Below are 24009 nucleotides of genomic sequence, written 5' to 3' on the forward strand. Positions count from 1 at the left end.
ATTGAAAACTTATTTGGAGGAATAGAATAGTATATCTTCAAGTAGGTTTGAGCAATTTAGAGTTCTCAAATGTAATCTCTACTCTCATTGATTGATAGGTTTATGGATCTCTCTACTAGCTAGGTTTTGAGAAGCATGAAGTGAAATAAACTGTTCCCTTTCTTCCCCTTCACCCCACATTTGGAGACTCAAGGTTTTTCTATTTATTAATTCCTTATACTTCAAGCTTCTGTTGCTCTCAGAAGTAGCTGATAATTGATGTGAAAGGCAGAAGAAAGGCATCCTCTGTTTTTCCATTTGGCTTCATAAATGGGCAGGGTTTCACCACCAGGCCTTTTTTACATTTTGGGAGGTTCAGAAATGAAGATGGTAGCCAATACCTAGATAGGGTGGGAAGGAATGTGATGAAACTTGGAACCTATGTTGTAATAATATATATAATCAATATTCATTAAGAGGATCTGAATAAATCTTCAACCCTCTAAATGTCCTCACCTTTGTCTTTCCTTTAAAGGAATAGTTATCTTTACTGTTTAGTTATTTGCAGATCTTTCAGTTTTCCATAATATTTCAAATGTTTTTATTTTTTCTCCTTTGTTACTGGGGAATTTTCTGCCTTTTTTTTTTTTCTTTTTCTTGGTATCAGGACTGTATTCCAGCAGTAGAATTTTTTTATGTGTAATATATTAGAAAACAATGTAAGTATTGAATTTATATTTATATTTAAGATAATTATATTTAATTGTTTATATTTAAATAGAAAATACATTTAAAATAGAAAAGCTTCTTTGTTCGTAGTAACCTTGTGTAATCTTAAACATACTATCGTCACAGCATGAAATATATAAATATTTTGAGCATGTTAACCTTGCTGTTGGTACAGCCACTAAGTCTTAAGTTAATACACTGCTTATAAAAGCATGAAGTGGTATATTTTGGACTACCTGGTAGATATTTTTATGATTTTTACCTCAAAAAATTAAAGAACTATAGAAATTCTATATACATTTTCCATAAATTAATAGATAACAGCCATAGAGAACTATACTTCTAGTCAGTGTGACTTCTTATAATGAGATCCATATATTTATGAAAAGTAGATGTCCTGTTATTTATTACACAAATATTAAGACTAAGCTTAATGGAATATCTCTTAGATTTGAGGTTCACAAGTGTCAGTCTTTAGACCTCTGACAGACCGACTGGCTTCATCAGAATCTGTTGTACTAAATAGAGCTTTTAAGAATTTAAAAAAGTAAATATAGTTATTTTGCTATCTATATGATTTATACACACATTAATTCATATGTATATAAGAAAAATCAACTTTTCTTTATTTTTTAATATTTAAAAATGTTTAATGTTTTTTAATTTTTACTTTCCTTACAAGTTACATCATAGCAAATAGTCATAATTATTTTCCAAACATCATATCAATATAGTTTAATTTATTTCCTTGACTTTGTTCAAAATGAACCTAAACTATTCCAGATAGAACACTATCTTATTCTTAGTCCATCAGATTTTTGGAACATATTCTCTATATATCTAAAAATTGAAAACTGTTGTACCATTCTATACCCAGAGGGGCTTTAGCTGAGTGTCCTTTGTTATCCAGTCTGTAGATTAGCCTTATAAATGAGGCTCTCCTGTAGTTAAAATGCCTTTGATCATTTAAGTTATTGTTTTGAGATTGACTTACTTTGAATTAAGCTCTCTTGCATTTTTTTCAGATAGAATCAGTATTCAGATTTATTTCTAGTGATGATAATCTGAAAAAAAAAATCAATTTAAATCTCAGTTCTCAGATCATGTCTCATTTCCCTGTTTTATTCAGAAGCAACTGTGGCAAGCTCCTAGATACGTAACTTTTTTTTTTTAAAAACTGTGCATCTCTAAAGCAGGTTTTGATGTTGATTTTTTATTTTAATAACTTAGAGGGAAAGAGAAACAAGAATCTCAAAATTTCAACTTTTCACTTAGAAAACTAAAAGAATACACTAAACCAACTCTCAGTAGGCCTTAATTTAAGGATTATGAACTTAAGGCTAATAATCAATAATTTAGTCATTTTATATATATATATGTATTTTATATGATTTGGTATTTCAAATCAGATAAAGCATATCAAGAATCTGAAAGATAAAAACACATTTGCCTAGCCAAGAATTAGTCACTCAGTCATGTCCAGCTCTTTGTGACCCCATGGGCTGTAGCCTGCCAGATTCCTCTGTCCATTGAATTCTCCAGGCAAGAATGTTGGAGTGGGTTGCTATTCCTTCTCCTGGCGGTCTTCCCCACCCAGAGATTTGAACCCAGGTCTCTTCCGTTGCAGGCAGATTGTTTACTATCTGAGCCACCAGGGAAGCCCTTGCCTAATCAAAGTAAATGTCAGATAAAACTGATGATACTTAGGCCAGTGTACTGAAGGAACGGCTCAACTTATTACACAATGAAGAAGGCCAAACCCAAAGTCCCTCTGGGCAGAAAGAGAATGAATGAGAGGGCAAACATTGATTCAGTCAAGCAGACATTTATTACATTCCTGCTGTAAGGAGAGTTTGCATTTGTATTTTTCTCTTTCCCAAGAGAAGGATGAAATAGGGATTTGCAAAGTCTTTAGCTTCTCTTGTTTCTGTTGTATGGCAAAAAAACAGTTTTTGTTTTTAATTACTACCAAATTGGCAGGTAGAAAATAATAACCCTACACCGAACTGTAGATGCTGTGATATTTAGCTAGATTTGCACACTATCTTTTTCTTCCCATGTGTAGCCTTACCTCACCAAAGCCTTTAGGGTTTCTTGAGTTATGGAAATTAATGATGATAAACTTGTGAATGCTAATGATTTACTGCATTAGGGTCTAATTAATCTCTTCTGATATTTGAAACATAAGCCTTGTTACTGAAATTTTTATGCAGTTTTAGGGAGAGGATGAATCCCTTTCTTTCTCTTTCCTCAAGGTAGCTGAAAATGGGAAGAGTGTGAAGGGGACTCCTGTGCTTCCTCCTTCCCCATCTTATCATACTTTCCTGTGGTTATCTTTTAAAGTACAGAAATGGGTGGGTTCCAGTTTCTTGAGCAGGATATTCCTACTTCTCTCATTATCTCTCACCATCAAGAGGTTCATGTCTGTGTCCAGACCTTTTATCTTGTTGAGAATGTCCCTTTGTTAGAACCTTTCTTTTAAATGTGGCACGCTCCTTTTTGTTTCTGTGAGTTCTCTTAGGCTGCAGTTCATTTTTTGTCTTAATTTCACCTGGTTCTACACAATCCTCCCTCTCTTCATTTTCCTTTGACTAGGGGATAAGATTTTAAAAAATAAATTCATTTATTTCAAAAAAATCAAACCTTGTTACTTTGATTAAAAAAAAGTAAAATATTTTCTGTTTGTAAGGAAAGGTTTTTACAAGAAGTGCTTCTTATGACATGATTGAAATTTGTGATCTCATTCAGAGTTTTGTTTGGGAAGATTTATTCACCTAGGAAGGGGCAAAGACTTTCTTTCCTTACTTCTTTCCCTCAGTGCACCTGGACCTGTATTTTCAACCTAAAACTATAAGGTCAGCTACAGTGTATGATAACTGAGATGTTTATACTTTTTTACTTGAATCTCCCTTTATAATAGTTTTCTGAGGGAAGGTGTATACAGGATGCCAAAGTTACTTACAAATGAACTTTTGAGGACTTTTTGTGTTCTAAAAAGCAGGGTGTTTCTTTTTCCTTTAGGACTAGTAAGCCTAGAATGTATGTTTAGCATTAACATCATTTGGATTGATTTACCTTTCTTAACCTATACCTGTTGTATCTTCTGTGGAAAAGGTTTATTCCTTTTACTATTCTTAAATGAAGAATTTAAAAAATTCTTAGAATACTAAGATGCCTGCTGAGGTACATAGATGTAAATCATGTTCAAAAGGAGAATGTATTCAAGGACAGTTTTTAAAAATTATCTCATTGCCTTTTTAATGTTCTTGGAAGACGTATCTAATTCATACCTTTTATTTATGGTTGAATATTTATTCCACCTCTTGTAAGAGTTTCTCTGTGATATTTATACCTGTTATAAATTTATTAGTCAGTCTTTTTTTTTCCTCCAGGTGAAGTAATAATAATTCTTGACTCTGGATTTGTTTTAACTTTTTTCTCAGTTTTAAGATTTCCTCATTTTTGTTTTCTCTTAAGTAGTAATATGTTTTCCTATTACTAATTAGTGTTTTTCTTTAATAACAGATTTATACCTAAAACTGGAAGATGTGACCCATAAATTTAATAAGCCCTGTATAATGGATGTAAAGATAGGGCGGAAAAGCTATGATCCTTTTGCTTCATCTGAGAAGATTCAGCAACAGGTCAGCAAGTACCCATTAATGGAAGAGATTGGGTTCTTGGTGCTTGGCATGAGGGTAAGAGTGATTTTTAGTGTAATACGTACATCTCTCATTACATGTTTTCTTGAATGTTACAGATGTCACATATATTTTAGAATTAGGTTATCCATAACTCCTCAGTGCAGGCAGAGATTCTATCTCTTTTGTTACCTGGTATATGGGCAGTGTCTGGGTTTATTCTGGGACGCAGTACATGATTAATAAACGAATGAGTGGCTGAACCTCAAAGCTCTGACTCTAGTAATTTTGTTTTAAAGATGTTTTAAGTTTAGTACAAAAGAAATAATCTGGTAAATGAATGTGATATTATTTGTGATTTTTTTTTCCCCATGAGAAAAGTGCCAGTAATTTTTCTGTATATTTAAAACAAAAACGGGGAAATAAGTTACTGGTTTAAAAATGTGATTTAAAGCCATTGTTTTCTTTGCTTATTTTTCCGTGGACTGGCAATTTGAGTTGGGCTCAGGTGGTCAGTTCTGATCTCATCCAGAGTCCCTCTTGTAACTATACTCATCTGATGGCTCCTCTGGGTCTAGTTGGTCCAAGTGACCTTACAAGTTGATACTAACTGTTGGCTGGACTTTTTCCCATAAGGTTCTTTCCAGAAGGCTGACTGGAGCTTCTTCATGTACTATATACATTTTAGGAAGGCAAGAACGAAAGCTACAAGGTCTGTTGAAATGTAGGTTAGGAAGTCACCTTCTATCACTTTTATGGAATTATATAGGTCAAAGTATGTCACAGGGCCAGTCCATATTGATAAGGAGGAGAAGACTCCACTTCTGGTTGTGGAAAAAGGGAAGTCATAATACGAATGGCAGTGTGCACAAGGATGTTGAGGCCCTCTTTGCAAACAGTATGCCACAGTTAGGTAATGTGGAATAAAATTCTATAAAGTGATGCCTATTTAAGCCTTCACTGTTTTCAAATCATTCACCCCTCCCCTTTCCTTCTTTTAGGAGATAATTTTGGCTTCTGCTTCAGAAAAAATAAGCCATTATACATGGTTTCCTTTAATTTCCTGCTAACAGACGTACACATTTAACCTGCCTGTGCTTTCATTTCCTCATTATTCCTCCCTACATTGAAGAATTTTCCATCCTCCTGTCAGAGGCAGCCCTTCCCTTTGCCCTCTGGATTGCATTTCTTTTCCGCCTCTTCTGAACCTAATATTGTTGATTCTCTCTTGTTATTTTATTTTTTTTTTATCTTCAACTTTGGTCTCTCTTTAGTTGTTTTTCCTTTTTGTTTCAAATAATGTTCAAATCACTCTCAATTGAAAAAGAAAAAAATCAAACCCCACTTTTATCCTGCTCTGTTCTCTAGCAGTGAATTTAAATTGCTTCCCCTTTGTACCCAAACTTATTATATTTGTTACTGTTCCCTTACTTCCCATGCTGTATTCTTTAATCCATTTAAATCTGGCTTTAGCTTCATCCTGCCACCAGACTGGTGCCTCATGAAGGTCCCTTAATGACATCTCTGTGTCACTAAATTCAAATGGCATTTTTCATTGTTCATCTTACTTCACTTTTAAAAGTAGTCTTCAACATTGCTATGTCCTCCTTGAAACATTCATTTTTGTGTCCATAACACTGCAGTCTCTCCTGCTTTTTCCCTAAGAGCATTTTGCAGTCTTTTTTTTGCCAGCTCATTTCTTTGTTCTTTAAATATTGAGGTATTCCATTTAGCTCCACTTACTGCCTTCTGTTTCTTCTCAAGCAGTGCCCTTTATTCTCATTGATTCAGTTTCACTTACACTGATAACTCCTGAACATACATATCTAGCCTCTGGTTTTTCTTTGATCTCCTAATCTATATAGCTAACAGCCTATTCAACATTTTACTTGGATAACTTAAAGACATCTAGGACTAACATGTAAAAAACTGACTTACATCCCTCTTGCAAAATAACAACCAAAGCAGTAACAGCAATCTCTGTTATTCTCTGTCTCAGTGAATGACATTATCATACGTCCAGTTTTATGAAGGAGAAACCTTTTAGTACCATCATCTCTCAAAGCCATCCATCAATTTTGTTGATCTTAATTTTGAAGCACCTGAGTCCCATTTTCAAAATTATTCTTCTCTAGACAAGTATCTTAACTCTTAATTTCAGTTTTGTTCTCTTCTGGTCTGTTCTCCAAACATTATAAAATGTATATCTAAGTTTGACATTCCCCAGCTTAAAAATGCTTCAGTTGGTTTCCATTGCCTTTATATATATATGTGTGTGTGTGTGTGTATAGACACAGAGTAGAAATAAATAAGGCACTGCATAATTTTGCTCTCTGTGTTATTTCCCCAAATAGAGGTTCCTCTGTTTGTATTTCTTATTTTATTTTATTTTATTTTTTTGAGGAGTATTGTTCAGAAATTTTATTTTATTTTTTATTTATTTATTTTTAAACTTTTCTTCCTTTTTTTTTAAAACTTTTCTTCCTTTTTTTTTCATTTATTTTTATTAGTTGGAGGCTAATTACTTTACAATATTGTGGTGGTTTTTGCCATACATTGACATGAATCAGCCATGGATGTTTGTATTTTTTAATAACATTTTTATTGAGATATGATTTACCCACCATTCAATTCACTCATTTAAAGTAGCAGTTCATTGGTTTAGTATACTCATAGAGTTGGGCAGCCATCAGTGTATTCAACTGTAGAACATTTTCATCACCTGAAAAGAAAAGCTATACATACTATCTGTCACTTATTTCCTTCCAACTAACTAGCCATAGACAACTCTAGTCTACTTTCTGACTGTTTAGCTTTGCCTCTTCTGGACATTTCATATAAAGGGAATCATGTAATAAAATAGGTAGTTTTTTGTGACTGGCTTCTTTCATAATGTTTTCACAGTGTGTCCATGTTGTTAGCGTAAATCAGTATTTTATTCTTTTTTGTTTTTGTATGGATATACTACATTTTGTTTATCCATTGGTTCATTGATCAACTTTGGGTTGTTTCCACTTTGGGGCTGTTATTAGTAATGCTGTTATGTATGTTACGTGCATATGTTTTTTAAGGTATGTAGTTCCTGAATTTGAGATTAGTGGATGCCGTGACTAAATTTAAATTTTAAAGAAACTGCCAAAGTGTTTTCCAAAGTTCTTGCACCATTTTGCATTTCTACGGATGATGTATAGAAGTTTCAGTTTCTCTGCATTGTTACCCAAAGCCCAAACCTTGTTATTCTGTCTCTCTTCTTTTTTTTTTTTATAAGGCATTCTAGTGGGTGTGACATTGTATCTCATTCTGGTTTTTATTTGCATTTCCATAATGGCTCATGGAATTGAGCCTCTTTGCATGTGCTTATTGACCTGTGTGCATGTCTTCTTTGGAGAAATGTCTATTCTGGTCCTTTGTCTACTTTTAATTTGGGTTGTTTTTTCACTTTTTTGATAATACCTTTGGAGTACAAATATTTTTAATTTTGGAGTCTAATTTAATTTTGCCTTTTGCTATTTGTGCTCTTGGTTTCATGGCTAAGAAACCATTGCCTAACCTAAAGTCATTAAGATTTACTCCTATATTTCTTCTAGAGTTTTAACTGTTACATTGAGATATATGTATATTTTAAGTTAGTTTTTTGGGTATGGTTTGAGGAAGGAGTCAACCCTTCTCTTTTGCTTATGGATATCCAGTTGTCCCAGCACCATTTGTTGAGAAGACCATTTTTTCCCTCATTGAATGCTCTGGACATACTTGTTGAAATAAGTTGACCATAAATGAGAGTTTATTTCTTGACTGTCAATTCTCTTCTGTTGATTCATATTGTCTATCTTTATGCCAGAACCACAGTCTTTTTTTTTTTTCCTTCTTCAGCTTTATTGAGGTATCATTTACACAAGATATTTAAAGTATACATTGCGGTGATTTGAAATACCTACACGTTGTAGAAGGATTCACTCATTTAGTTTATTAACACATCTTTCACCTCACATATTTATCTTTTATTTGTGTTTATGAGAACATATAAGTTCTACCCTCTTAGCAAATTTCAGTTATGCAGTAGTGTTATTGATCTGTCACCATGTTTTACATTAGGTTCTCAGACTTTAATCTTATAGTTGAAAGATGAATACCAACCTCTTTCTATTTCCCCTCCCAGTCCTTGGTAAACTTTACCACTTTCTACTCTCTTGTTTCTATGAGTTTGCTTTGTTTTTCGGATTCCCATGTTTAAGTGAAGATGCGCGATACTTGTCTTTGTCTTAGTTCACTTAGCATAATGCCCTTAAGGTTCATCTATGTTACTCCAGATAGCAGATTTCCTTTTTCTTAATGACTGAATAATCTATTGTTTATGTACAGGCATACCTTGGAGATACTGTGGGTTCAGCAATAAAGCAGATATTACAATAAAACAAGTTGTAAGAATTTTTAGTTTCTCAGTGCATATGAAAATTTTGTTTACACTGTACTGTAATCTCTTAAGTGTGCAATAGCATTATTTAAATGCTAATTTAATTTAAAACTACTTTATTGCTAAAGAAATGCCAAAACAATTATAATAGTAGCATCAAAGATCACTGATCACAGCTAACATAACAATACAGTAATAATGAAAAAGTTTGAAATGTTGCAAGAATTACCAGATGTGACACATAGACATGAACCAAGGCAAATGCTGTTGGAAAAATGGCTCTGATAGACTTGTTCAATGTAGGGGTTTGGAATGCAAAAGTAGGAAGTCAAGAAACACCTGGAGTAAAAGGCAAATTTGGCCTTGGAGTACGGAATGAAGCAAGGCAAAGGCTAAGAGAGTTCAGCCAAGAGAATGCACTGGTCATAGCAAACACCTTCTTCCAACAACACAACAGAAGACTCTACACATGGACATCACCAGATGGTCAACACCAAAATCAGACTGATTATATTCTTTGCAGCCAAAGATGGAGAAGCTCTATACAGTCAGCAAAAACAAGACTGGGAGCTGACTGTAGCTCAGATCATGAACTCCTTATTGCCAAATTCAGACTTAAATTGAAGAAAGTAGGGAAAACCACTAGACCATTCAGGTATGACCTAAATCAAATCCCTTATGATTATACAGTGGAAGTGAGAAATAGATTTAAGGGACTAGATCTGATAGACAGCATGCCTGATTGACTATGGACAGAGGTTCGTGACATTGTACAGGAGACAGGGATTAAGACCATCCCCATGGAAAAGAAATGCAAAAAAGCAAAATGGCTGTCTGAGGAGACGTTACAAATAGCTGTGAAAAGAAGAGAAGCGAAAAGCAAAGGAGAAAAGGAAAGATATTCCCATTTGAATGCAGAGTTTCAAAGAATAGCAAGGAGAGATGATAAAACCTTCCTCAGTGGTAAATGCAAAGAAATAGAGGAAAACAATAGAATGGGAAAGACTAGAGATCTCTTCAAGGAAATTAGAGATACCAAGGGAACACTTCATGCAAAGATGGGCTCGATAAAGGATAGAAATAGTATGGACCTAACAGAAGCAGAAGATATTAAGAAAAGGTGGCAAGAATACACAGAAGAACTGTACAAAAAAGATCTTCATGACCCAGATAATCACGATGGTGTGATCACTCACCTAGAGCCAGACATCCTGGAATGTGAAGTCAAGTCGGCCTTAGAAGCATCACTACGAACAAAGCTAGTGGAGGTGATGGAATTCCAGTTGAGCTATTTCAAATCCTAAAAGACGATGCTGTGAAAGTGCTGCACTCAATATGTCAGCAAATTTGGATAACTCAGCAGGGGCCACAGGACTGGAAAAGGTCAGTTTTCATGCCAATCCCAAAGAAAGGCAATCCCAAAGAATGCTCTAACTACTGCACAGTGGCACTCATCTCACACGCTAGTAAAGTAATGCTCAAAATTCTCCAAGCCAGGCTTCAGCAATACGTGAACCGTGAACGTCCAGATGTTCAAGCTAGTTTTAGAAAATGCAGAGGAACCAGAGATCAAATTGCCAACATCCTCTGGATCATCAAAAAAGCGAGAGTTCCAGAAAAACATCTATTTCTGCTTTATTGACTATGCCAAAGCCTTTTTCTGTGTGGATCACAATAAACTGGCAAATTCTGAAAGAGATGGGAATACCACCTGACCTGCCTCTTGAGAAACTCTGCAGGTCAGGAAGCAACAGTTAGAACTGAACATGGAACAACAGACTGGTTCCAAATAGGAAAAGGAGTACATCAAGGCTGTATATTGTCACCCTGCTTATTTCACTTATATGCAGAGTACATCATGAGAAACGCTGGGCTGGAAGAAGCACAAGCTGGAATCAAGATTGCTGGGAGAAATATCAATAATCTCAGATATGCAGATGACACCACCCTTATTTCAGAAAGTAAAGAGGAACTAAAAAGCCTCTTGATACAAGTGAAAGAGGAGAGTGAAAAAGTTGGCTTAAAGCTCAACATTCAGAAAACTAAGATCATGGCATCTGGTCCCATCACTTCATGGGAAATAGATGGGGAAACAGTGTCAGACTTTATTTTTGGGGGCTCCAAAATCACTGCAGTTGGTGATTGCAGTCATGAAATTAAAAGACGCTTACTCCTTGGAAGGAAAGTTATGACCAACCTAGACAGCATATTAAAAAGCAGAGACATTACTTTGCCAACAAAGGTCTGTCTAGTCAAGGCTATGGTTTTTCCAGTGGTCATGTATAGATGTGAGAGATGGACTATGAAGAAAGCTGAGTGCCGAAGAATTGATGCTTTTGAACTGTGGTATTGGAGAAGACTCTTGAGAGTCCCTTGGACTGCAAGGAGATCCAACCAGTCCTCCTAAAGGAGATCAGTCCTGGGTGTTCATTGGAAGGACTGATGTTGAAGCTAAACCTCTGATACTTTGGCCACCTCATGTGAAGAGTTGACTTATTGGAAAAGACCCTGATGCTGGGAGGGATTGGGGGCAGGAGGAGAAGGGGACGACAGAGGATGAGATGGCTGGATGGCATCACCGACTCGAATGACCTGGGGTTGAGTGGACTCCGGGAGTTGGTGATGGACAGGGAGGCCTGGCGTGCTGTGGTTCATGGCGTCGCAAAGAGTCGGACATGACTGAGCGACTGAACTGAACTGATACTGTGAAGGTTTACACAGTATCTATGAAGTGCAATAAAATGAGGTATGCCTGTACATACAACATCTTTATCCTTTCATTCATTGATGTACAGTTAAATTGTTTCATATCTTGGCTATCGTGAATCATGCTGCAGTGAACACGTAGTGCATGTAGTGCCAGGATATTGTGTTTTCTTTTTCTTGGGTGTATATTTTTAAGTTTTTGAGGAACTTTCATACTGTTTTTTATAGTGGCTGTACCATTCCTACTAGTAGTACTCAAGGTTTCCCTTTCCTTCGTATTCTCAACAACACTTATTAGTTTTTCCTGTCAAATTGTCTGACTTCTTTATATATTTTGAAGATTAACCCTTTACCAGATACATTGATATGCAGCAGCTATTTTCTCAGATGCACACTGTGTTTTGTTTTGTTTTGTTTGGCTGTACCACATGGCTTCCTAGATCTTAGTTCCCTGATCAGGGATTGAACTCTGGCCCATGTCAGTGAAAGCAGAGTGCTAACTACTGGACCACCAGGGTATTCCCGAGAACCACACTGTCTTGATTAATGTAGCTTTGGAATAACTTTTGAAAGTAGGAATTGTTAGACTTCCAACTTTGTTCTTTTCCAAGATTGGACTACCTAGGATCCCTTCAACTTCCTTGTGAATTTTAGGATCAGTCTGTCAGTTTCTGCAAGGAAGTGTCTACCTGGGATTTTGGTAGGAATTATGTTGAATCTGTAGATTAATTTGAGTTCTAATTTTATTCTCATGGCTTTCCTTTGTATAGTAGTTAGCAGTTTATAATTACATATAATTTGCTTGTCTGAGAAAGGATATGATTGCAGTGTGAAATAATAAATGAGAATGAGAATGTAAATATTGACTAAATTATGTAATTCTCGAATATAAAAATTGGGAGACATACTTTGAATTTTAATAGGAATTCTATTAGGATTTTTTTTTTCAGATAGTTATTTCTTTAGTGTCTGGTAAATTTATTAAACTTTTCAATCACAATGGGTTTATAGATTAATACTAAAGATAGAGTTGGATAATTTTAGAATCAGTGTTTCAAATTTTAAAAATTTTCCTCCTAGACAATCATGCCTAATTTCAATTAAAAAACAAAACAAAACCAAAAAACCCCCCAAAACCAAACCTTACTGAATATACTGAAGTTTACCAAATATATCAGTTTTAAACTGTTTTTCTGTTGTGTTTAACCAGTAAGTAGGAAGAGGTTTGGTGGGCAGAAGAAAATGCCAATTTAGAAATTCCTTATATTTAATTAATTATATGCCAGCAAAGGTCTGTATAGTCAAAGTTATGGTTTTTCCAGTAGTCATGTATGGATGTGAGAGTTGGACCATAAAGAAAACTGAGTGCTAAAAAAAAAGAAAGAAAACCAAGTGCTGAAAAATTGATGCTTTTGAACTGTGGTCTTGGAGAAGACTCTTGAGAGTCCCTTGGACTGCAAGGAGATCCAACCAGTCCATCCTAAAGGAGATCAGTCCTGGGTGTTCATTGGAAAGACTGATGTTGAAGCTGAAATGCCAGTACTTTGGTCACCTGATGCGAAGAGCTGACTCATTTGAAAAGACCCTGATGCTGGGAAAGACTGAAGGCAGGAGGAGAAGGGGATGACAGAGGCTGAGATGGTTGGATGGCATCACTCACTTGATGGACATGAGTTTGAGCAAGCTCTGGGAGTTGGCGATGGACAGGGAAGCCTGGTGTGCTATAGTCCATGGGATCAGAAACAGCTGGACACGACTGAGTGACTGAACAGAACGGAATTATTTATAATTATTCCTTATATAAATAAAAGCAATTTATACATATAAATATATTTATAGGAGTTTATTACATTTAAAGGAATTTATTGCATATAAATACATAAATTCCTTACATAATTACCAGAAATTAATTAATTAAATCTTTTGGTTGCACTGTGCAGCATGTGGAATCTTAGTGTCCTGACCAGGAATCAAACCCATGCCCTCTGCATTGGCAGCATAGAATCTTAAGCACTGGACTGCCAGGAAGTCCCAGTAGTTCCTTGTTTTGAAATGACTGTCAACAATTATACTGTTATTTCCTTGATCCCAAGATGGTATAGATGATAAGACTCACTTTGATTTAATAACAAAAGATTTATTAAGATAATTTGTAACGAAAGAGAAAGAAAATAAGAGGTATAAGAGCAAAGCAGTCGAGAGAGGTGGAGTATGGAGTGACTTTGGAAAAGATAGTATTTTGAACTGGCAACAGGGAAAATAGTTCTAGAAAACCAAGAAGCAGAGCATCTTTTGAATTAGTTCATGAAAGGTGACTGTGAGTTTATGTAAGGAGCATATTATACATAGGCAGGTGGAGTGTATTTCAGCTTAAAGTATCAGACTTGAGAGAAGTAAATATATCAGCAGCTTGCTTTGGGACTTTCTGCCTATTTCAAGTAGCGTCCTTAGTGGTCAACTATTATGTGTGTGAATGAATGGTGGTTTAATTTTCCAGTTTTGTATTGACTTTTTAAACATGTGCTGTATAACTGTGGGGATTATTATATTTATTGGCCTTCCCTGTTGGCTCAGGCAGTAAAGAATCTGCCTGCAATGCAGGAGATGTGGGTTCAGTTTCTGGGTGGGGAAGATCCCTGAAGAAGGGTTGCAAAGAGTCAGGCATGACTGAGAGACTAACACTTAAAATATTAACCACAAGTAATTGAAATATAATTTGTAGAAATTCACCTGAAATTTCTTTAAAACATATAATTCAAGATTTTAGTTGATTTATACTTGTCATTTTCTCCCCCTCCTCATGTCTTCCAGGTTACCTTTCCTTTAAAAAAAAGAAAATTAAGCATCTTTTTTATTACCTGTTAGATATTTTCAAGGTGGTACTGTTAACTTTTGATTTACAATTGTCTTTGTAACTGATCAAGACTGGGTAGTGGGTTGAGATTGGAGAAGTTCTCAGATCTCTTTACGTTCTAGCTTTTATTAGTAAAGTAGGAGTAAACAGACATGCCTGAAATGAATACAACTTTGTAAATCAACTATACTTCAATAAAAAATAAATGAATAAATAAAATTAAGTAAATAGAATATAAATAAAGGAGACCCATGAAACTAGTTAGCTTTAATCTGTAGGTGAAATCTAGATTTTTCATATGTGAAATTTAATTTAGCTCAGAAAATACCTCCCTGGATAGTAGAATGGTGAAGTTTTGAGAATCCTTTTTTGGGGATTTTACAAACATTTCCTAGTTGGTAGTTTACATGACTGGGTATTTGAAAATTCTTCTCATTTATTTTTTCGTATTTAATTTTATCACATTATTAATTTCCTCAATTTCATCTTTTTATTGCAAGATAAGTGATAACATGACATTGTGTATGTTTGAGCTGTACAGCATGTTGATTTGATAAATTTATATATTACCATCTTATTGCCATAATACCTCTGTCACTGTGAAAATCCTCTTTTACACGTATTTCTGGGCATAGAGAACATGAGTACTTTTTAAAACACACTTTCCGAATATGATTAACTGTCCTTATAAAAATAATTTTTCCTGTAGTCAAATGTAATTTTGGTATATATATAAAGTGTTTTTCTTCTATTCATAGTAACACTTCGTTCAAGATAAATTGTCTTTCTTTAAATAGGCTGCTAAGTGTATGTATTAAAAAGAACACAGTTCTATTTGGATTTTTTGAATAAAGTGAAGCATTTGAGATAGAGAGTAATTAGCCATATCATACTGAAAGTTATAAAATACCAGTTTCTAAAGCAATGTATTCTTAATGCTTCTTAAAAATATTTAATTAAAAATTGATGAAATACATCATTGTATGGTTCAGATGCCAGTAAGTATAGAAACATATACTGCGAGAAGTCACCCTCCCCACACAGGATATTATATTTATAGTGATTTTTTTCCCTCACCAATGTACCTTTCCCAGAGATATTTGTTCCTATAATGCAAAACCGTCTGCTTTGAATGCTGTTCTGTATCTTGCTTTTTTTCTGTTTAACGTAGCATGGAGATTTTTCCATAGTGGCATTACCAGCTCTCTTTAATGGATCTTTGACTTGTTTCCAGTCTTTTGCTATCACGAATAATGTTAGAAATGAATGACTGGAGGCCTTCCTCATTTCACCGGTGTGCTAGGGTATTTATGGATTAAGTACCTAGAGGGGAGTTGAGCTTGTATGCATTTATAATTGTGGTAGATATTGGCAATCTGCTTGATACAGAGCAGTGATTTGGAACCAGTTCAGTTCAGTTGCTCAGTCGTGTCCAACTCTTTGCGATCCCATGGGCTGCAGCATGTGACTATTGCAGCATTCTAACTATTGCTTCTTGATCTGTATACAGTTTTCTCAGGAGGCAGGTCAGGTGGTCTGGTATTCTCATCTCTTTAAGAATTTTCCACAGTTTGTTGTGATTCACACAGTCAAAAGCTTTAGCATAGTCAGTAAAGCAAAAGTAGATGATTTTGAACCTCGGGTAGTTTAATTTCCCAGGGAGTCATTCGGCAGTGTCTGGAGAAACTTTTGGTTGCCACAGTTTTGAGATAGTCTGTGTTCCTGATATGTTTGAGACTTGATTTCAGTGAACTCTTCAGATCCATTGTTCATTTTCCCATGAGTAAACATGCTCTTTGTTCATCAGATAAATTTCAAATACCTTTTTTTTTTCTGTTGGTCTTTTGATTTCTGAATGGCAAAAACACTATCAACATTTTAAAAAGCATATTGTATGTGGTAGATTGAGTTTTAGTTGGAAATACCTTCCCTAGTTACCAGTCTCAAAGAGTGGGACATAACTGAGCGATTAACACTGTCACTTTTCCATATAATCTCTTTTACATTTTATCTTGTAAGTACTTTGCACATAAGGTTCATGCCTTCTGTTTTATTCCTTTGTTTTATTTCTTAACTTGATTTATAAATGGAATCTTACATTTTCTAGTCAGTTGTTTGTATATATGAAAGCTTATCTTCTGTTTACTAATTTGTACTGTCACCATCTCAGGTTTTTATTGTTTGTGTTACTTTTTAAATTGAGTTTTCCAATTATATAACCATTATGTACAAAGGGTAATATTTTTTTCCTCCTTTTCAAAATATGTGTCTTATTTCTTTGTAATCTATTTGGATTTGCTAGAAGCTCTGGAACAATATTAGGTAATAATAATGATAAAAGGTATTGTGGTAGAGTAGTTTTTTTTTTAATTCTTTTTTTTCCCATTTATTTTTGTTAGTTGGAGGCTAATTACTTTATAATATTGTAGCAGTTTTTGCCATACATTGACATGAATCAGCCATGGATTTACATGTGTTCCCCATCCTGAACCCCCTCCCCCCTCCCTCCCCATCCCATCCCTCTGGTCTTCCCAGTGCACCAGCCCCGAGCACTTGTCTCATGCATCCAACCTGGACTGGCGATCTGTTTCACACTTGATAGTATACATGTTACGATGCTGTTCTCTCAGATCATACCACCCTCGCCTTCTCCCATAGAGTCCGAAAGTCTGTTCTATACATCTGTGTCTCTTTTTCTGTTTTGCATATAGGGTTATCATTACCATCTTTCTAAATTCCATATATATGTGTTAGTGGTAGAGTAGTTTTTGTGGAAGTTTCTTCTGTTTTAAGACAGATGCTTCCTTATTTCTTTTTTAAACTTGAGACTAACTTTTGATGGATTGAAATGGATAATTTTTTTCATATTGGAAATACTTATCTATCTTTTTAGAGAGTTTTCATCAGTAGTGGATATAAATATGCTAACTGCCTTTTTAGCATCATTGATTTGACACTATGACTCTTTTTTCATCTTAAATCCGTTAGAATGAATTATATGAGTAGATCTTCCCGTCTTTAGCCATCCTTTCATTGCTGCAATAAAACCCCCAGGGTTAAGGAGTATTCATTTTTAATATTCAGTATTTTTTCTGACAGGTTTATCATGTTCATTCTGATAGCTATGAGACAAAAAACCAGCACTATGGAAGAAGCTTAACAAAAGAAACTCTAAAGGATGGTAAGGATTGAAAGACCATACTTCAGTGCCTTTTATTACTATAGAATTAATCAGAATAACTCTAAAGTGATTTCAGTTTTAGTTCTTCTTTGGTGTAGTGATTCAATTCTCAATACTGTCTTAATATATACACTTCTAAAATAGGTATGGCCAAGATATTATAAAAGCAATGATAACAGACTTCCAGAGATAATGTTCTTTAAAGTTTATTATTAACTGTATCCAGGATGAGGAAGAAGTTGAGTAATGTAAATAGTTGAAAAAATGTTTATGTTTACAGAATACTCATCTACGATGTGCTCTTATCAATTGATATTTGCCTTGGTATACTTAACCAATAGCAAGATAACATTTAGATTGGCTCTATATTAAAATATTTCTCAGGCCAATATGAATATATTTTTTAGCAGTTTCTATCCCCAAGTAGGGGAACAGCAAAAATCAAATTCCATGAATTCCCAAATGTGATAAAATATGCATAAATAATTTTAAAAGAGGCCTAATATGATAGGTTAAAACATTAAGTCTCAATATTGAATAGCATATTGGACTACTGATAGTCTCCAAAGTGAGCTCACCTTTTGTGAAAAGGCTGGTTTAATTAGTATTGTTGAGAGCATAAAAAATTAAGTACAGTTATGATTTGGTATTTTGGTGATGGGCTGTTGACATAATTGAAAATGGTTATACTTTGACTCTAGGTTCTAGATTAGTTCATGATTCTAATAAATGTACAGTCTTACTATAAAATTCCTCATAATAGCAAATGAAACAAATCTTGGAATCCTATTCCTTAAGAGAATATATATAGAGGGCACTAAACTAATAGTCTACCTGTAGTAAGTTTTCTGTCTAAATAAGGTATTTTGCTTTACATAAGTGTCATCTGTATGTTTTCTAATAAGAACATCTTCACCAGAAATTAAGTTGAGCTCCAAGATTCTGTGTTTAACTGGAATCCTTATCTGTTCACTTAATTGCAGGGGCTGATGGGAGAAAGTTTAAGATTTGTATCTAAGATGAAATTACTTCCCAAATGATGGTTATTTCATAATTTCATTATAATCCTAGTACTTTCCTTTTTATAGGAGTCTCCCGTTTTTTTCATAATGGATTCTGCTTAAGAAGAGATGCTATTGCTGCCAGTATTCAGAAGATTGAGAAAATTCTCCAATGGTTTGAAAGCCAGAAGCAGCTTAACTTTTATGCAAGTTCATTACTATTTGTTTATGAAGGTTCATCTCAGCCAACTACTACAAAATTGAATGACAGGACTTTGGCAGAAAAGTTTTTGTCCAAAGGACAGCTCTCAGACACAGATGTACTGGAGTACAATAATAACTTTCATGTGTTAAATTCTACAGCAAATGGAAAAATAGAAGCTTCAGTGGGTAAAAGCTTGTCCAAAATGTATGCTTGTCACAGAAAAATGTATTCAAAAAAGCATCACAGTCAGACTTCATTGAAGGTTGAAAATATAGAGCAAGACAATGGGTGGAAAAGCATGTCACAGGAGCGTTTAAACGGAAATGTACTTTCCCAACTGGAAAAAGTTTTCTACCATCTTCCCACTGGTTGTCACGAGACTGCAGTAGAAGTGCGAATGATAGACTTTGCTCATGTGTTCCCTAGCAACACAGTAGATGAGGGGTATGTTTATGGGCTGAAGCATTTAATTACTGTACTGCAGAGCATATTAGACAATTGAATCTTTTGCTGCAGTCTTTTAAAGGGGTGGGGCAATCATAATGAAGAGCAGCAGTTAATAACTCTGCACTTGTAATGCTGTGTAAAAAATTTGTATTGTGAGTCTACATTTTGTCTTTATACTTTTGGTAGAAGAGTTAACTTTTTTATAATCTTACTCAGGAAAACTAATTATTTGTTCATTAGAAAACTATAAAGAGTAAAGAAACTTAGGAATGTTATGCAGGGAATGTGGTGGTACGTGGCTTAAATGTCTGTTGGCTCAAGCAAAATGCAAACCATTATTCAATCATAATGAGTTTAGTTTGTTTTCTGTAGCCATTTATCATGAAACCTCTGTCCACCCGGCCACAGTGAGCCATATCTATAACTCATTACATTATTAGAACACTTTAAAAAAATGTAGAAAGCATAGGCTGATATCCTTAGTATTGCTGTGTATGAAGTTATTAAAACTGGAGAAAATTCTACAGAAAAAAATTACTCTTTAGGTTTTGTATTAAAAGTTCAAACCAGCATATCAAAAGGTGCTTCTTAGTAAAAGGATTTAGAATTACTGCATTCCAAAAGCAGATTTTTTCCTTTCATTTTCACTTATATACATACTTCATGAGAAAGATCATTGAAATGGATAAAAACAACAACAACAAAAGTCTTGAAATTAAGGGCACTTACTAGTCTTGCCAAGGTTAGGGAAAAGTGAAGATATTTGCAAGGAACAAAATATTTTTCTTTTAAAATGTTTAATTTATGGGAAAATTGGAATATGTATTTACTACATTGTGACAAGTATTTATAAACCATAAAATATCTTGCCTTTTACTCTGTAACTTCAAAAAGATGGATGACTGAAGCTCTTTTTATTTCCCCTTTAAATAACTCATTTTGAGGTTTTTCTTTTATAATTCATGTATTTATATGTCCCCATTTAGTTAAGCACTAGTATGACTGTATGTTACTAAAAAGTGTTTCTCAGAATTCTAATAAGCAGTGAAGGGCAACATTCAGTTGTCAAAAATACCATGTGTAAATTAGCATGTCATACAGAGCTTGGTGCATATCTAAATTCATGCTTCTGTTTCATTCTTACTCAAAACAGTTTTATATCATATTCAAGAAAGATTATAATTTAATTTCATGAAGGGGGCAGTGCTAATTTTCTTGAAAAAAGTAGATCTCTAAGTATTAACTCTATTTCACATTCACCACCTTTAAAAAAAATAGCTATTATCAGAAACATTTAAAATTTTGAAATTAAATTTGCAAAAATGTTTGTTTTCATTGAACTTTGATTCACTAACAAAATGTCTTAAGTAGTTAACAGTCTTGTCATATTCTTGGAGGTTGTTTTAGAGTTGTGAACTGTTAGACTCTTCCCTTTCTTTCCCCCTCAGAATTAAAATACCCTTCTTTAGTGTGAAGGAAAGTATCACAGTTTTATCTCACCTTCCCAACCCTCTCTCTGAATGTAGTTTTGCAATCATCTGAGCACAAAGAGAAGTATGAAATTAATTCTATGCTTAGTAAATTTATTAAGCTTGTACACCTTTAAAATTCACATGCATTTACTATAGCAAAATTTGATTATCTTACATCTTTTATTTAGGGTCAATGTAGGTATTTTCCATAAGGACTTCATGTTTTTGCCTATTGCCTAAATGGGTATTGCTGTAGCTTTTTTTGTGGGGATGAAATTAAAGTCATAGTGAATAGAAATTTTTCAGTTTTGCTTTTTTCATCCTACAGTGTGGACTTTTGTTGTTGTTGTTACTTGGATAGTGATTGTTAAATCTTAAGCTCAGATAATTAAACACTATTTTGAATCTTAACAAGATACTTTTTAGTATGGGATAGTATCAACCTATTACAATGAATTAATAAGTTTAAGTATTATCATATTTTTTGTGCATTTTAGCTCAATAAAATGTGAATCTATTGTTCCAGATTTTCTTTATCCATATTTAGAAATAATAGATTTGTAAAATCAGCGTCTTACCTTTTTGATAGATAATGTTTTGTTTTCATAAAATGAGAAATACTTTTATCTTTTGTTCTTCAGGGAAGGGACTCACATTTTATTCTGTTTACATTTTTTTTTAATCACTGTTATTCACTGCCCATTTGGTGTTACTTTATAAGTAAGCTTTCATGTAAGAGAACAAGTATTGGTTTGTGTTTATCTACATGTGACTCTTTTATTGTCTAGTCCAGTCATTTAACATTATGCTGAAATTTACCACTGTGGAGATGAATGATCACTAGTCACCAAGCATATTTAAACATTTAAATGTTTAAGAAATAATAAGGATATAGTTTGGGTTAATAGGATTACCATAGTTTTTTCTCCCTAGGCATCATAAATAATGATTTTCGTGTATTTCTTATGAAATGCACTCATGAAAAAGACTTTAATTATGGATAGTGAATAATACATTTCTCTAATAAAAATTTAAATTGTATAATAGTTTTATAATAAAGTATTTACAGTAATCAGTATTTTAATATGGATGAAAGTTGCATAGATTCAGATAAATTTAAAATTGATGATAAATGCTAAATATTTTATCTAAATAGTTTTTCAAGAAACAGTTGTGAAAATGTGTGTATTAAATGACTAAACTGGAGCATGTGGTATTTTCAACTCCGTATTCATTATTTGTTTAATGTGTCTGGAAATTGTACTTACTGTGCCTCTTTACACTACAGTTTGCTGTTGTGGGGCTTTAGATTGTGTTCAACTGAATAAGATCTTTTTTTGTGATTTTAATTGAGTATAATTTACTGTTTTATGATTTCCAAGATGATCTTCATATCTCTGTACCATATATATATGTATATATATCAAATTTATAATGTAACTTAAGATAAAATTAATTTTCAGAGATATTTCAGTTGCAGTTTTCTTATTTCATGCAACTGAAAACTCTTTTGTTTCTAGGATTTGGAATATTAAAGAACTTGTAGGATGAAAAAAAATGGTAGAACAATGAAAATTTTATTTGTGAAATTACAGAAATTTTGTCCACTATTTTAAAACATTGTCATCATTTTAGTACCATTTGCTCTTAGTAGTTTGGCATTTAATACTGTAAAACTTGATTTGCTTTAAAAATTGTTTACAATGCTTTGTAATAATCTTCCTTATCCAGTGCCTTTAACCTTGATTTGATATATTTGTAGCTTTGGTTATCCTTCCTTACATCCTGTAATGTCTTCATAGCCTAGACTTAAATTTAAAAAAAAAGTCAATTTGGTCAAGTGAAGAAGTAGCAATTATCTGCCAATGCTTTGGGAAAATAAGTAATGTTGTCTATGGAGGCCAGGCATCTTAGTTCATTCAGAAATATAAATGGGACAGACTTTTAACCCCTGAATATATAGTTGTGATCCAGTCAGACAAAGCCCTAATATTTCCAGCATTCTCTCTAGATTGACTGGGTTCAGGGCTAAATAAAAATAGAGATACGGATAAATGCTTATTTAAAGGTAATAGTTAACTAACATTCAACTTCATGGAAAGATAAGTAATTGAGTTGAGATGAAGCAACTAACAATATGTTAAAGGTTAAAAATAATAGTTTGCAGCATTGTAACCTCTATTTGACATTTGAGTTCAGCTGTAATTACTGATAGCATTAAAAGGCCTTAATTTTTCTTGCTGGTAAAGGTACGTGTACTTAGGCTGATCATTTAGAGTAGTGTTTTAACATAGTATTACTGTGAAAAACATTACATTACAAATTCACAAGCAAATTACTGCACATTTTAAAAATTGTACTTTTCAATTTACTGCAAGTATTTTAGGTCTCTGTCTTCAAATCATAGGTATTTTAATTTGGCAATGAATATGAAATTACTTTTTGACTTAAATGATCATGTTACTAAAATGCTTATTAATATTTTAAGAAGGTTGGAATCTCCATGTTTTTGGATTTAATATTTAAATTCTTATTACTTATTTTGATAGTATTTAGTAAGAGAAAATAGTACCCATGCAATTAAACAAATTAGAATATACTGTAAAGAATTTTTTTTTAATTGTTGAAATTGGTCATCACTGGGGTTAAATTTTGGCCTGGTATTCGCTTACAATATACATTAACACATTTAATTATGAAGTAAAATAGTCTTAAGTATGATGTATGATGCACCTATATATAAATGAAAATGGTGTGCACAAAGACACTTTACTGTGGGAACTGAACTGGAAGATTTATGAAAGCATGTGAAATTGCACCTAAAATTGTGTTGTTAGTGACTATGCTAAATTTATTGTACTTGATGAATGAATGTATTTAGTCTAGTCAAAGTTACTTTGGTTTAAATGTCTAAACAATGTCTTTTTTTAAAAAATGTGTAATTTGTACTATTGATGAGGGGGGTATTCTTGGACTGCAGGGGTTGTTGTCAATGTGTGATTTGTGTTTTTATAGAGTCATCTAATGTGATATATACCAATTTTTATATAAGTGATATTTAGGTAATTCTAATAACTGTATATTTGACCACCTATTAAAATGTTTTGCATTGGAGCTTTTTTCATTAATTGTAATATGCTCACAAACTCCTGGTAGTTTGAAAATAACTTACTCATTCAACAAATATTTGAGTACATGTTATATACCAAAAACTGTAGGAATCATTGGAGAGTCAAAGATGATTAAGACAAAATATTAATAGATAGAAGCATATGCATTGAAAATGAAAAAAATAAGTAAACTATTTTGTATTAATTTTTTTTCCATCGTAGTCTGAAATCTTTGGAATCAGTCTAGTAGGAGAAATAGACTATAAGAGAAAA

General features: G+C 33.6%; 1 protein-coding gene across 3 annotated transcripts in view; it reads left to right on the forward strand.

The window, feature by feature from the left end:
• IPMK (inositol polyphosphate multikinase) overlaps positions 1–23740 on the forward strand; it is a 54212-nt gene extending 30472 nt beyond the window's left edge. For 2 of the 3 annotated variants that reach the window (XM_043926242.1, XM_043926243.1), the window contains exons 4-6: positions 4234–4406; positions 17420–17501; positions 18590–23740. In XM_043926242.1, the coding sequence (XP_043782177.1) occupies positions 4234–4406; positions 17420–17501; positions 18590–19209 (875 nt within the window). In that variant the 3' untranslated portion in view covers positions 19210–23740. The remainder of the gene's footprint in view (positions 1–4233; positions 4407–17419; positions 17502–18589) is intronic. The other variant, XM_043926244.1, reaches the window with a different exon arrangement.
• The last annotated feature ends 269 nt before the right edge of the window (positions 23741–24009 follow it).

The sequence above is a fragment of the Cervus elaphus genome, chromosome 15 (genome assembly GCF_910594005.1).
Source record: "Cervus elaphus chromosome 15, mCerEla1.1, whole genome shotgun sequence".
In the NCBI taxonomy this organism is placed as follows: Eukaryota; Metazoa; Chordata; class Mammalia; order Artiodactyla; family Cervidae; genus Cervus; species Cervus elaphus.